The sequence below is a fragment of the Schistocerca piceifrons genome, chromosome 1, assembly GCF_021461385.2.
Source record: "Schistocerca piceifrons isolate TAMUIC-IGC-003096 chromosome 1, iqSchPice1.1, whole genome shotgun sequence".
NCBI classification, from domain to species: domain Eukaryota; kingdom Metazoa; phylum Arthropoda; class Insecta; order Orthoptera; family Acrididae; genus Schistocerca; species Schistocerca piceifrons.
The window spans coordinates 844,638,102-844,653,532 of NC_060138.1; the positions used below are offsets into that span (position 1 = coordinate 844,638,102).

Genomic DNA, 15,431 nt, shown 5'->3' on the forward strand with positions numbered 1-15,431 from the left:
ACGGCGGCGGTGCACAAATGCTGCGCAGCTAGCGCCATTCGACGGCCAACACCGCGGTTCCTGGTGTGTCTGCTGTGCCGTGCGTGTGATCATTGCTTGTACAGCCCTCTCGCAGTGTCTGGAGCAAGTATGGTGGGTCTGACACACCGGTGTCAATGTGTTCTTTTTTCCATTTCCAGGAGTGTAGAAGAACACTCCAAACAAGACATTTTATGAGTCTCTTTCTGAGTTCTCTGTCCAGACCGCTGCAGAAGATTCTCCTTTTCTTATAAAACGCCTCTTTTGCCATTGCTATCCTTGTTTTAATTTCTGTGGTGCACTTCCAGTCGGTGTCTATCCTGCTTCCAAGATACTTAAAATTTTGCACCTGTTCTAGTGTTTCTCCATTCAGCACAATTTTTATTTCCTTATTTCCTCGTATTGCCAATACTTTTGTTTTATTTGTGTTAATTTTCATTCCATATTTTTTCCGTTAGTTGCAATGGTGTCCACCAAATCCTGTAATTCTTTTTCCCCTGTGGCTAGAAGGACCATGTCATCAGCAAATCTCAGGCATCCTACTCTTCTTCCTCCAATTTCTACTCCTTTGTCATCTAATGAGCATTGGTCAATCATATTTTCCAAGTACAGGTTGAAAAGAGTAGGTGATAAACAGTATCCTTGTCTTACTCCTTTCCCTAGTCTGATCCAGTTTGTACTTTCTCCTCTCACTTTAACTGAAACTTTTTGACTAAGGTACAGTGAGTTTATAAGTCCTCTGGTTTTCCAGTCCACTCTCTTTTCCCTCATAATAGTCGCCAGCTTGTCCCAAACCACATTGTCAAATGCCTTTTCTAAATCGATGAAGCACATATATAGGTCTCTTCCTTTTTCAATAAATCTTTCTCCCAATATTCGTAGGAGCCCTATTGCATCTCTGGTGCTCGTATTCCGTCTAAAGCCAAACTGCTCCTCGCCGAGATTCTCCTCTATTACTTTTTCAAGTATTTTATTAATTATTCTTAACATCACTTTGGCTGCATGTGAAATGAGGCTGATTGTCCTGATTGAAGATTAAGAAAACACAAAAGCAGAAATTCCACTGTTATAACATGGGGGATACGGAAAGAAGAGGTTAACATTCGATGTTAGCAGGCGGTGCCGCCGTACTCCGCAGAAACGTCAATGGCTACATAGCTACAACACTAGAAGGCAGGATGAGCTTCACTATTATGGGTTAAATCTGACTTTGGCATAGAAAGGGATGAATTATGCTGACACAAAAATCCTTGATCATTTGCCAAATAGCATTAAAAGTATGACAGATAGCTTATCAACATAAATAGCCAACCAATATACTGCGTAATGAAAACTTATATTAAACTGACACGTTCCACGTCATTACGAAATGTCATATTCATGATCTATGGGACAAGTATTAATAAAATGTAATATATCAAAATTTTCTTTCCGTGAAGTCTTTACGTTAACGCACCTTTGCGTCCTATTCCATTTCGTTGACAACCTATGTGAATGCCGCCAATTGATATGAACTGTAGACTTGTCACGTTCCATTTCGTTTCGTTGAATGTGAATCGATCTTTTTTAAATCTTTAGTGGAATGTTAGGAAGGCCAGTGACGTTTTTACCATGTTCCAGAGAATTGATTCGTGGCTTCTATTTTCTATGATGCCTGTGGGAAAAGGGTCTTTATGTTCAAATGGAACTAAACAAATTGTGATGGTTAAGGTCTTTGTTAGCGAACAAACTGTGTTAACTGTTGTTCCTGTGCTTTGGATGTGTTTGTCATGTAAAGCTGCAACTATGGAGGTTTAGCGGCGTTAGTTTGTTGTCAGTAGCTAGGCCATATCGTCTCCAAACATTTGCAACGAACAGTATTGTGTAAAACATTCCAACCAGAATTAGTTTATTAATTTCACAATGGCTAGCCGATCCGAAAATGGGAACGCGAATGTTGATGAACACAGCGTAGAGGTTTGTGGCAATTATTGTAGAGTAACATACTGTAGTTGCGAACGAGTCAAACTTTGGGTCCTGGGATCAGACACACTATTTCTAACAAGCGTAGTAACATTTCCATTCCGGTAACCAGACTTGGACGTTGTAAGGTAGTAGCTGTCACCTGCTATTGACATGCCATCTGAGCATGTTTACACTGTTACCATTGTATCTAGCACGAACAGAAGCTGCGTTGAGAAATCATGGTAATACACGGAATTCAGTTGTTGACACTACTTTCAAACGGCCTGTTATGCATTTGTACGCCAGTATCGCCAAACAGAACAGTTCCAGAGCTGTTGTTCTATGTGACACCATTTAGCGAAGTGGCAGTTCAGTTGGTCCTGATATTGTTTTCGTGCGAATATTGAAGCGACAGTGGTATCCGTGTATGAGAGTCAAATGTAAAAAAAAAAAGTTCCTGTCAAATGGTTTATTTAGCCAAACTATTTTCATTACAAACCAAAAAGCTTTTTTTCATTGAGAAGAGTATACAGATCATGTTGTTCACGAATTCTTACACATCCAGCTTTGGCAGCTACAGAGTGCTGTCTGCAGTTGTAAAGTAAAATCTGATAATTGAATTTACTGTCGCCACTTGGACCAACATGACAGTGACGCCGGCCTAAGGAGCCGAAAACCGGTTCGTGATCAAATAAAAGTAATTTGGCAGAACGTTAGGCGGTGTAAACTATTTAATGTTATTAAAATACGTTGAACACGATACATGCAACAAATATTGGTGTGAATTAACACATTGCTTCTTCGTGCATTACGATTTTCGTTACATGTAACACTAATAAAGTAATATTAAAAATTTCAATTGATTGGTATCTAACCATGGTCCAGTGTGCTGAAGAAACGTGTACATTTGTCCAAAATGAATAGATTTTTTGGCCAAAGTTGTTATGTGGAGGAACGGTTGAAGATCAATATATTGCATCACTGAAGTGTTATGGGCCTCTTGTACATTTTCAGTCATGAAATAAATTGATGCTCAACGCATCTGCCCGTAACTACTACTACTGTACATCCATTTGCACCTGTTGACTGTAGTATCTACCTCGACAGTCACCCAAACCCTTCAAATTAAAAATTCACAGTTCCTTGATGTGTCACAATATGTTCTATCAACCAATAACCTCCATTTAATCAACTTGTGCCTTCAGTTTTCAGCTTCATTTTATTCGGTGTTGCTTCACACTTTATACAAGCTACTCATTCTGTTTTATTTTTATTAATTTATTAAAGCATCTGCGCGCAAATTTCTTTGTATGGGTGTTGTAATTTTGCTTAAATATATGAATTTATTTATAGCCGATGTATGAGTAGTGTTTAAAAACAGGATATACATTAGAAAATCATGACATACATATTCATACACTAGGCCTATTTATTCCTGGATTATATAAGGCAAGATTAAATTAATGGAAAGAACCTGATTCCAACAAGAGGAAAGAATTGCAAGATGCCGACAATAATACGCTTTGGTTTTTACATTACAGGGAATCATTACAAACTAGTCATATGTTGTATTCTTTATGAAAATATCCATCTTCTTTATAGATTTTGTTATTGGTGAGGCTGATCATTAATTTGTATTAATATTTATTGCATTAACTCTGTAGGCCTAAGCGAGTAAAAACATTTTTCCGTTAATATACTTGAAGACACATTTTGAATTTACACAGTACCTTTATTTTCAATCTTTTTTAGAAGTTTATTGTATCGCTTTAGTCCTTGCTAAGGTCTTAACTTTATTCTTTCTATCCAGTTGATCATGTATGCAGTGTGTTTACCACATATTGCCCAATGTTTCCTGCATAGAAACTGTAGCTCATTTAGAAATATCAAATAGCCCCTCCCCCTTTTTTTTTCAGTAGCTCGATTCAGTGATCTCGTTTGTGACATGCTCATTATCCTGATGGCCTCTTCTTGTAGTTTGAATCCATTTTCCATATTTTGGGAATTTGCTCCCCAGAATGTTATGCCATGATAGAATGTGTGTATGGAAACTAGGAAATACAGAAGCATCAGAGTCCACCAATATGCTTTGACCCATGACATCTGCTTTGGCCCATGACTTCACAAATATGGTGGAAACAACCATAAACCACGAATCCAATATGGCGCCTATGACATCATTACGTAAACTTGATAAACACGAAAATACATTGAAAAACCAACACACATACGTTCCACAAAAAACCTAATGACACTAATGGGACAAGTGTGGGAAATTGTTGGTTTTTGGGTGGGCATAAACTAAAGACAAACAAATTTAGACACCCACCCCCATACAAAACCACACAAAACGACGAAAAAACCAACAACACAAAACTCCCCAAATTCCACTAAACCCAATATCCTCTGGAATCGAATACTTCCCTTGACCTATATAGCTCAACAGCGACTCCTGATACCTGAACACGGACAACCACAACCACACATTGTAATGGAACACTTCCCTCGACCATAACACACAACAAATACACCACAATATATATATATATATATATATATATATATATATCTCTCTCTCTCTCTCTCTCTCTCTCTCTCTCTCTCTCTCTCTCTCTCACACACACACACACACACACACACACACACACACACACACACACACAAAAATGAAAAAATACACAACCAAAAGAAAGACCCCAACCTCCTCTCTCACCCCAAAATAATACCCATAAACAAAAACCAAGTGCAAAATAAAAAAATCTCAATCACGCACTACAGCTCAACAAAAACTGCAACAAAATAGATCCTCCACAACTAAATCACAAACACACACACACACACACACACACACACACACACACACACACACACACACACACACACACACACACACACACACACACACTGCCCCCCCCCCCCCCCTCTCCCTCACAAAGACTAACAACAACTAACCCCCGCCCCGAGCCGCAGCAACCCACCCACCCAAACCACCCACTTTCGGCCTATACATTTCACTAATAGCACTTTTAAAAAACCGAAAAAAACAATAGCCATCAGGGACACTCTTCCGCCAACAGTACTCATCTAAATGAGACTGAAGGTTGGATGAGCACTTCTTCCCCCTCCCAAGAACTGACTTAACGGCCCCCACGTCCACTCTATAGTATTTGTACAAGCCCTCGTCTCATAATTTTTAAACTCTGAACTATGGTTAACAACTAAATGATTGTACCCATTACATCACACAACACAAAACCCTTAAACACACAACGAATGGCAACATGACGACACCTACAAACACGCCACACTCACAAACCAAACTCCACGACATCACACACCACAACAGCCTTACATCACGCGTCAAAGCCGATGGGTGGGATTGGATGCTTCGGTCGACCCGGAAACTATTAAATTCTTAGGCGTGAACTATTACACGCTGTGTTTAATAGGCCTATTTGTAGGGCACAACCTGCTGCGATAATTCTTTTCCCAAGAGTTCTGTTAAGTTTATCCCATTTTAATTGCTGATCAACAAACATCCTTAAAATTTTTGTTCTAAAAACATGCTTGTGGGCTCATTATGTACATTAAGACATATTAAATTGTTTACTTGTGTAGGAGTTCATGTTATTAGTCATCTTTCATATTAGAGAGTTATTTTAATTCAAAGCATTCATTAGTGGTGTTTTATGTTCGTATAAGGCTACACCCTTTCAGAAGGGAAGACAAATACTTTCAGAATTTAGGCTTCCTAACACTTAAATGTAGATATGTATTCAGTGTTAACATTTTCTCTTCTTCAGGTATGCTTTCCTTGCTATTGGAATTTTGCATTTTACATCATCTTTACTATGACCACAGTCACTTGTTTTGCTGCCAAATAGTAAAACGTGTTACTATTTTTAGTATGTCACTTCGTTAAGGGGACCTGTCCTGGAACGGGGTCGCATTTTTAAAATTATCTTCCCCCTCATAGTATTACTGATCTATAAAGAAGTAGCTCAACTTGTACAGACAATTAGGATATTAGTCAAAGCATTTCTGAGAAAATAACTTAGACATCTGTTGTGTTGTGAAGCCAATAATATTTTACAAAAGACTAAAAACAGAACACTTTAACTGAGGTACCACTGATACCACTTGATAGCACTGACTGCCCAGCTCAGAAAAGCAAGTAGGGTATAGATAACATGAAGAGACGTACATTATGCCTCCAGTTTCATTTTTGGTTCCTAATCTCTGAAAAACATGCAGAATTTATTTTACTTTGAGATACATATTTAAGAATTTAGAATACTAATTTACATATCATATTTTAGAATTTTCTGAAAATAGTGGGCAAGGGAGTTAGAGAAGAATTATATGTGCCAATTTAGGTGAGTGTAACTTCCATCATTTAGGAGAAAAGTATACCTGTATGATAAAAATTCAGATTTCTGGTAAATTGCAGACAATGATTCATGAACTTATTTGCTTATCACTATGCAGGGTTTAGAACATTCAAACAGCATATTCCTGTTGTTACATGTTTCTTTACCCTCCATATTCTTTTACTCATCTGGGCCTTCTTGGTAACAAGTTCTGTCTCTCTCTCTGCATCGGTTACTCGCAGCCAATCAGTGTTGTAGTTTAAACTATATTAATTCCAGTCTTGATAGCTATTTCTTTTTTCTTTTTCAGAAAACTGTCATTAGGTTATTACTGCATCTATTACTCCTATTTTCAACACTGTCAGCCCAACAAATACAGGTTTTGGTGTTCACTCTGCTCGGCAGCCATTGAAACTTTCATTGAGATTCTTTTACAGATCAAGGAGATGTCTCATAAGATGATTTGTTATTTGCCAGATCTCTTTAATTAGGCGTAATTGCCTCCATAACAGCAAGGAATCCTCAGAATTACTCTATCCTTGTCATTTATAACATAAGAAAAACACACACATACACACACACTGAAATAGAAAAAATGCAGCAGTAACTATGAAGTGTGTGTGTTTCAGATTCCAAAAGCAAGAAGTAAACAAATATATCATATCTCTGGTTGCAGCTAAGTCACAGTCTTCAAGATATGCCTCTGCTTGCGTTCTGGTAGTCAGTCTTCTATAATACTCCTGTGTTTACGATCTGTAACTAAAAGTGAAAAAAGTAAGGAAAAGAAGAATGTATCACGTATTCTGACACACTTTAAAATAACAGAGGGGCATGGCACCTGTGAAGCATTATGCTCAAACTGAATATATGAACAAACAGAAAATGGAAATGCTATAAAGTAAACATGCTTGTAATCAGCATAAAATGCTCTTTTCTAAAGAGTAGAACTTTTTTTCAGATTTTTGGTCTTTTTTTTTTTCATAAGTGCCTCTTTTTAATCTAATTCCCTTAGCATCAACTAATTTAATTTAACTGTATTCAATTACTCTTGGTTTACCTTTGTTAATGTTCATCTTATCACATTTTTTGCCAAGACACTCTCCATCCTTTTCAACTGAATTTGTGAGTACTTTGCTGCCTGCATTGGCAACTTTCAAAGTTTTAATTTCTTGTTGTCTTTAATTCCCTTTCCAAATTTCTCCTTGCTGCTGAGTATGCGGATTGAATAACATACAATCCTGTCTCTCCCTTCTGAAATAGTGCGTAGTTTCATGTCCTTCCGCTCTTATAACTGAAGTTTGATTTCTGCACGAATTGTAGATAATTGTTTACAGCCTGCATTTTATTCCCAATACCTTCAGAAATGTTTGTGCTTCTTCAGTCTTCTGAGATAAGTTGGAGGCTCAGTTTTGCCTCATGTTTTCGTACACTTCTTTCCATAAGTCAGGTTCTACCAGTGTCTACATCCTCCTGTAAGTAATTCTTATCAGTATTTTGCAAATATGACTTATGCAACTGATAGTGTGGTAATATTTACAGCACATCCCCTCTCCATGGAAATTATTACATTCTTCTTGAAGTCTGACAATATTTTGACTGTCTCATCTTTCTCGCATGTCAGGTGGCATACTTTTTTTAAGATGGTGCTCGGAGAAATTTTGATGCTAGCTGGATGGCCTCTGCCTCAAGTGGCAGGTTATGATTTGGTCTTTTGGTGCTCTGTAAAATTTTACTTACAAAATCCCTTCTCCCACCTCTCTACTTCCTTTTGCACAATAGTATCATAAAGTCCCTTTGCTTTATATAGCCCTTTTATGTATTGTTTCTACCTTTCAGTCTTCCCTTTGTTTAGCTTAGACTTTGTCTGAATTCTTGGTATTCACAAGGTTTCTTCTCCTTTTTTTTTTTTCAAAGGTTTGTTTTAAATATTTCCTGTGTGTGGCATCTACCTTTCACATAACACTTGCTACCACTGCTTCACATTTCTCTCCTAGTAACTCCTGCTATGCTACTTTATTTATTTATCCAGGGATCAACTCTCAATGATATAGGATTTGTCATCATAATGTAGTGCAAATATGTAGCTCAAAATATACATACGCATACAATATATAAGTATGTTTTTACGACAGTAAGACAGGCATTTCCCTGAAATGATTTACAATACTGCAAAAAACCTAAATCTTGATGGTCAGACGGAGCGAACTCTCATCCTCCCAGATATTAAGTCAGTGTGTTAAGAAATGCAGTGGCTCACTCGGTTGGTCCTTATTGCCATGATGTGCAATGTTATTTTGGTTATACACAGTTTGCACCACAAAACTTTTAAACAATATTATGAAAAGGAAAGTTGCTACTCACTGTGTAGAGGAGACGCAGAGTCACAGATAGGCACAACAAAGAGACAGTCACAAATTAGCTTTTGACCAGTATATCCTTTGTCAAAAATAGAGTGCGAGCCCACACACACACACACACACACACACACACAACTTTCCTTTCCATAATATTGTTACATTCCAGCCTTGATTTTCCTTTGTTATATTACAAAATACAGTTTATCACGGCACATGCTACAGAGACGCACTGTTGACTCCTTCACTCTGACCACTTTGTTGTTTGTCAATCTCATTTTATATATGTTTGTATTCCTTTTTGCCCACTTCACGTACTTTATTTTTATATCTTCTCCTTCCATTAATTAAGTTCAATATCTTATGTGAGATTTCCTTCTGAGCCTTGCGCTTATGACCAGCTCTTCACCTACTGCTGTCATTACATTATCATCTATATACATAAATGATCTGACAAGTGGGGTGAGCAGCAAAACTGTGGCTATTTGCTGGTGATAGTGTGGTGTGTGGGAAGATGTCATTGTTGAGTGACTGTAGGAGGATGTAGGATGACATAGACAAGGTCTATAGTTGGTGTGAAGGATGGTTCCAAAAACAGAAAAATATAAGTTAATGCAGAAGAATAGGAAAAAAAATTGTGTAATGTTCAAATACATGACTGTTATTGTGCTACTTGACACAGTCACATTGATTAAGTATCTGGATGTAATGTAGCAAGGTGATTTGAAATGTAATTAACATGTAAGGATGGCATTAGTGAAGATGAAAGATTGATTTCAGTTTATTGGGAGAATTTTGGGGAAGTGTAACTCATCTATAAAGGAGATCATGTATAGAACACAAGTGTGGCCCATTCTTGAGAACTGCTAGTGTGTGTGGGATCTCCACCAGGTTGGATTAAAGAAAGACATCAAATGAATTCAGAGGTGAGCTGCTAGTTTTGTTGGCAGAAGGATCAATCGGCGCATGAATATTATGGAGCTGCTTCATGAACTGAAATGAAAATTTGTGGATGGAAGATAGCGTTCTTTTTGTGAAACACTATTACGATAATTTAGAGAAGCAGATTTGAAGCTAAGTGCAGTAAGGTTCTACAGCCACCAACAAACATTTCACTTAAGGCCTACAAAAATAAGAGAAATTAAGGCTTCTTTGTGTTTTAAAGGCATAACACAAAAATGAACTTGTTCACACACAATAAAATAGTCTTGCCTCACAGTATGTATACCATAGGTTATAAATATACGAGGTGCATTCAAGTTCTAAGGTCTCCGATTTTTTTTCTAATTAACTACTCACCCAAAATCGATGAAACTGGCGTTACTTCTCGACGTAATCGCCCTGCAGACGTACACATTTTTCACAAAGCTGACGCCATGATTCCATGACAGCGGCGAAAGCTTCTTTAGGAGTCTGTTTTGACCACTGGAAAATCGCTGAGGCAATAGCAGCACGGCTGGTGAATGTGTGGCCATGGAGAGTGTCTTTCATTGTTGCAAAAAGCCAAAAGTCACTAGGAGCCAGGTCAGGTGAGTAGGGAGCATGAGGAATCATTTCAAAGTTGTTACCACGAAGAAACTGTTGCGTAACGTTAGCTCGATGTGCGGTCTTGGTGAAACAGCACATGCGCAGCCCTTCCCGGACGTTTTTGTTGCAGTGCAGGAAGAAATTTGTTCTTCAAAACATTTTTGTAGGATGCACCTGTTACCGTAGTGCCCTTTGGAACGCAATGGGTAAGGATTACGCCCTCGCTGTCCCAGAACATGGACACCATCATTTTTTCAGCACTGGCGGTTACCCGAAATTTTTTTGGTGGTGGTGAGTCTGTGTGCTTCCATTGAGCTGACTGGTGCTTTGTTTCTGGATTGAAAAATGGCATCCACGTCTCATCCATTGTCACAACCGACGAAAAGAAAGTCCCATTCATGCTGTCGTCGTGCGTCAACATTGCTTGGCAACATGCCACACGGGCAGCCATGAGGTCGTCCGTCAGCATTCGTGGCACCCACCTGGATGACACTTTTCGCATTTTCAGGTCGTCATGCAGGATTGTGTGCACAGAACCCACAGAAATGCCAACTCTGGAGGTGATCTGTTCAACAGTCATTCGGCAATCACCCAAAACAATTCTCTCCACTTTCTCGATCATGTCGTCAGACCAGCTTGTGCGAGCCCGAGGTTGTTTCGGTTTGTTGTCACACGATCTTCTGCCTTCATTAAACTGTTGCACCCACGAACGCACTTTCGACACATCCATAACTCCATCACCACATGTCTCCTTCAACTGTCGATGAATTTCAATTGGTTTCACACCACGCAAATTCAGAGACGAATGATGGCACGCTGTTCAAGTAAGGAAAACGTCGCCATTTTAAGTATTTAAAACAGTTCTCATTCTCGCCGCTGGCGGTAAAATTCCATCTGCCGTATGGTGCTGCCATCTCTGGGACCTATTGGCAATGAACGCGGCCTCATTTTAAAACTGCGCATGTTTCTATCTCTTTCCAGTCCGGAGAACAAAAATCGGAGGCCTTAGAACTTGAATGCACCTCGTAAGCAACCAGATGTCTAAAAAATTATATAGCAAACTACCACAGCTTTTACAGAGATGGAACAGGTATATCATTTGACTGTAATGTGTGACAGCTCTGTGATTAAATGTACATCATACATTCGCAATATGTGTGATGACAGTATACACAGTTTAACACCTCATGTTCTGTAACATTCAACCTACTGGCACAAAACAGTATATTATTAGTGGCTCCAGAAATATTCAGACTACCGGCATGGGTGATTATATAAATCTTGTTCTCAGTGTTCATGTGCCACCCCACACACAATCTCCAGTTTTCAGAATGAGATTTTCACTCTGCAGTGGAGTGTGCGCTGATATGAAACTTCCTGGCAGATTAAAACTGTGTGCCCGACCGAGACTCGAACACGGGACCTTTGCCTTTCGCGGGCAAGTGCTCTACCATCTGAGCTACCGAAGCACGACTCACGCCCGGTACTCACAGCTTTACTTCTGCCAGTATCTCGTCTCCTACCTTCCAAACTTTACAGAAGCTCTTCTGTGAACCTTGCAGAACTAGCACTCCTGAAAGCTGTGAGTACCGGGCGTGATTCGTGCTTCGGTAGCTCAGATGGTAGAGCACTTGCCTGCGAAAGGCAAAGATCCCGAGTTCGAATCTCGGTCGGGCACACAGTTTTAATCTGCCAGGAAGATTCATATCAGCGCACACTCCACTGCAGAGTGAAAATCTCATTCTGGAAACATCCCCCAGGCTGTGGCCAAGCCATGTCTCCGCAGTATCCTTTCTTTCAGGAGTGCTAGTTCTGCAAGGTTCGCAGAAGAGCTTCTGTAAAGTTTGGAAGGTAGGAGACGAGATACTGGCAGAAGTAACGATGTGAGTACCGGGCGTGAGTCGTGCTTCGGTAGCTCAGATGGTAGAGCACTTGCCCGCGAAAGGCAAAGGTCCCGAGTTCGAGTCTCGGTCGGGCACACAGTTTTAATCTGCCAGGAAGTTTTAATCTCCAGTTTTGTTGAAATTTGTGCAGAATGTACGTCAGAACATTCATTAACTTTTGTGAAGTTTCAGCTTCACCGTTAACATGGTGTTGGTGGTAAAACTGTTTTTTCAAGGTACACCTTCTCTAGAATTGCAAACATACAGAAAAACTCATCAAATGTTATAAGATGTTGTGCCTGATGTATCAGAGTTAAGCTTCTGCTGCAACGTGCCACCCAAACACACTTTTTGGCAGGAATAGGGAAATAATATAAATGAAGATCAGAAAGCAATGTCAATGATACTCCATTGGTCTTTGAATGTGCTGAAAAATTTTGTCTGCAAATTTCCCCCATACTTTAACAAGGAATAGGTAGTAAGGGGTGTCCCAAGAGTATATGTCTAACATACGATGACAAGAAGATAGAAGAAGTGGACAGTGTTAAATTCTTGGGATTACAGCTTGATAATAAATTCAAATGGGAGCACACCACAGAACTGCTGAAGCGTCTTAACAAATCTCTGTTTGCAATGCGAATTTTGTCAGACATAGGGGATATAAAAATGAAAAAGCTGGCACACTATGCTTACTTTCATTCCATAATGTCATATGGGATTATTTTTTGGGGTAATTCATCAAGCCAAGCTAAAGTTTTCCGGGCACAAAAACGTGCAGTAAGAGTTATCCTGCAGAAGCCTGTTTAGGGAACTGGGGATACTAACTACTGCTTCCCAATATATTTATTCCTTAATGAAATTTGTCATTAAAAATATATCACTTTTTCAGTGGTGAGAGTGTATTGTAATTGTATGTCTAATTGGTTCAACATCGTACCAAGAGGTCGCAATTATCGTCAGTCGGTCACGCGAATAGCTAAAGTAGAGTGAATTTAAGACTCCTTTCAGAAAGGAGCATATATGTTTTTAGTATTATGATAAAGAATATAATCACCATTGGCTTCTCATTACATTTATTGTTTTACAGTGTAGTGGGGACATTGCAATAATGAACATGAATTGAATCATCTAGTAAGACATTGTAACTTCTGAAGTCTCTGACTCATCTGGAAAAACCTTCCATGACCAAAGAGGAAGGCTGATGTGACTGGATGTACCAATATGAAATTATTTTTGTATGAAAATGGCAGAGCTATGTGGACACAGACTGCCTTTAATATTGGAGACAGGGTATTGGAACTTAAACACACAGTCAATCCTCTGTGACATTAACAAAGCCCTGCAGAATTAATTTTTTTTAGTCTTTATTTCCTCTGTTATGATCTCTCTTCATATCTACTGACTGGAAACAGCCACATCAAAATTGTTCGCAGGAGATGAACTCTTGGCTGCAGACAATAAAAACTTGTCTAAAAATGCAGAGGAGTTAGTCATTTGTTCAATGAATCCTCCAATTGTTAAGCTTGGATAAGTTTATTTCGTATTGACAATCAGTACTGATGTAAAATGTTGTCCATGGCAGACAATATTCTTCTCTGTTAGACTTCATCAGTTCTTACTATGAGGTGCCACCTGAAAGTTCCCAGAATTTGTTTGTGTGCACATGTAACTGAATCTAGATAGTATGGTGAAATGCCACCAGGTGGTACCGTGTATATTTTTGAGAGTTAGTGGCTCAATCGGATTTGTGCTAGGTGGTCTTACAAAATTGACAGTGGTGAGTGTTTGCAAACAACATGTGTGCATGAACTTTTGTTTCAGACTTGGAAAAACTGCTACATAAACACATGGCACGTTGAAGCAAGTATTTGAGGATGATGCCTTAAGTGACAGTCAATCTTAAGAATGTTTTAAATGTTTTCAAAATTACAGAACTTTGTTTGATGATTACACCTATTCAAGACAGCTGTCAACCAGCATAACTTCCGAACACTGTTTAGAATACTATACTGGAAGATAATAGGCACACCATCTAGAACTTTCATGCAATGTCATGGGGCTGTCGTATGTGAATTGTCTGAAGATTTTGTCTGATGAAAGTGGAGCACAGGTGATTGGTTCCTCCCTTGTGACTGCGAGGTCACACACTGCATTAATCACAGAGTTTCTGGCAAAAACCAAAGTTACAGCTGCTCCGCGATATTCACCTGATTTGGCACCAAGTTACGTTTTTTATTCCCCAACATGAAATTTCTAGTTAAAAAGCCAAAGATTTAACACAGTTGTGGAGATTGAAATAGAATCACAAGTGGTACTAAATAGGTTCATGAAAAATGCATTCAAAGATTTCAGTTCTTGCAAAAATGACTGGGAATGTTGTATACGTGCCCACGGGGACTACTTTGAAGGTGATGGTGATAAAGTGTAATTTTATTATTGGTTCATTCAGGAACTTTCGGGTAGCAACTCGTACTTGAGCAATTCTGTTATGTAGATCCTGAACAAATTCTGTCTTAATGATTGTTTATTTGATCATAGTACTCCGGTTGAATTTGTGGAATTAGTATTGTAAATTGTTTTGTTAGACAGAAGTTTTGCCATGGAGGACAAGGCTGTGTATGTCAGCTGGAGTATTTAACGCATAAGCAAATAGTCAATCATATTATATCCTTTTTAAACCCATGAATTTGTCATGGCTTGTTTGGAGCATTTGTAGATTTGTTATGTGCTGAACTATTGTTTGTAAGCTTTTAGCATTGTATGGCAAGGGAATTGTAACTATCCTGTGACACCTAAGAATTTGATATGAACAGCAAACAAAAAAACTTTTTCACCCGCAGCAGACATCGTGCTAATACTATGTAACATCACCTGTGACTTTGCTAACGGTCTCAGTTTGGTGTGACATAGTTCAAAAGTTTCTTAGAGTATGCCACGCTATAGAGGTACCAAATTCTGCTGTTGTTGATTGCTTTGTTTCACTTGTTCTTGTAAATAGTCCTAAGCATTTTCTGTAGGATCGAGATGATTTAGAAAACCAGTTGAGGTGTTACAAAATGCCTGATTATTTGCTGAACGAGGAACATCTGAGATTAGGACTGGAAGCATGACTGTTTTCATCTTTTATCATGGGAATGTCTGTAGTGTCCTTGTCACGAAGATGTAGCAGAAAGGGTAATAGTGGTCACTGACAACATTGAAGCGAATGTCATGGATCACATTTGTCATAATCTCTTGAGTCAACTCAAGTCGTGGAATGAAAAACATCCCCAAAATGTCACAGTACAGCCTCTGGTTTGAACTTCACACTCAGCAGCCTAAAATCCACAGTGGGC

The 15,431-nt window shown here is 38.9% G+C and overlaps 1 protein-coding gene across 2 annotated transcripts in view; it reads left to right on the plus strand.

Moving 5' to 3' along the window:
• The first annotated feature begins 1,786 nt into the window (after positions 1-1,786).
• The window catches only part of LOC124715343 (E3 ubiquitin-protein ligase TRIM37-like), a 291,007-nt gene continuing 277,362 nt past the window's right edge, over positions 1,787-15,431 (plus strand). For both annotated transcript variants that reach the window (XM_047243092.1, XM_047243093.1), the window contains exon 1: positions 1,787-1,974. In XM_047243092.1, the coding sequence (XP_047099048.1) occupies positions 1,921-1,974 (54 nt within the window). In that variant the 5' untranslated portion in view covers positions 1,787-1,920. The remainder of the gene's footprint in view (positions 1,975-15,431) is intronic.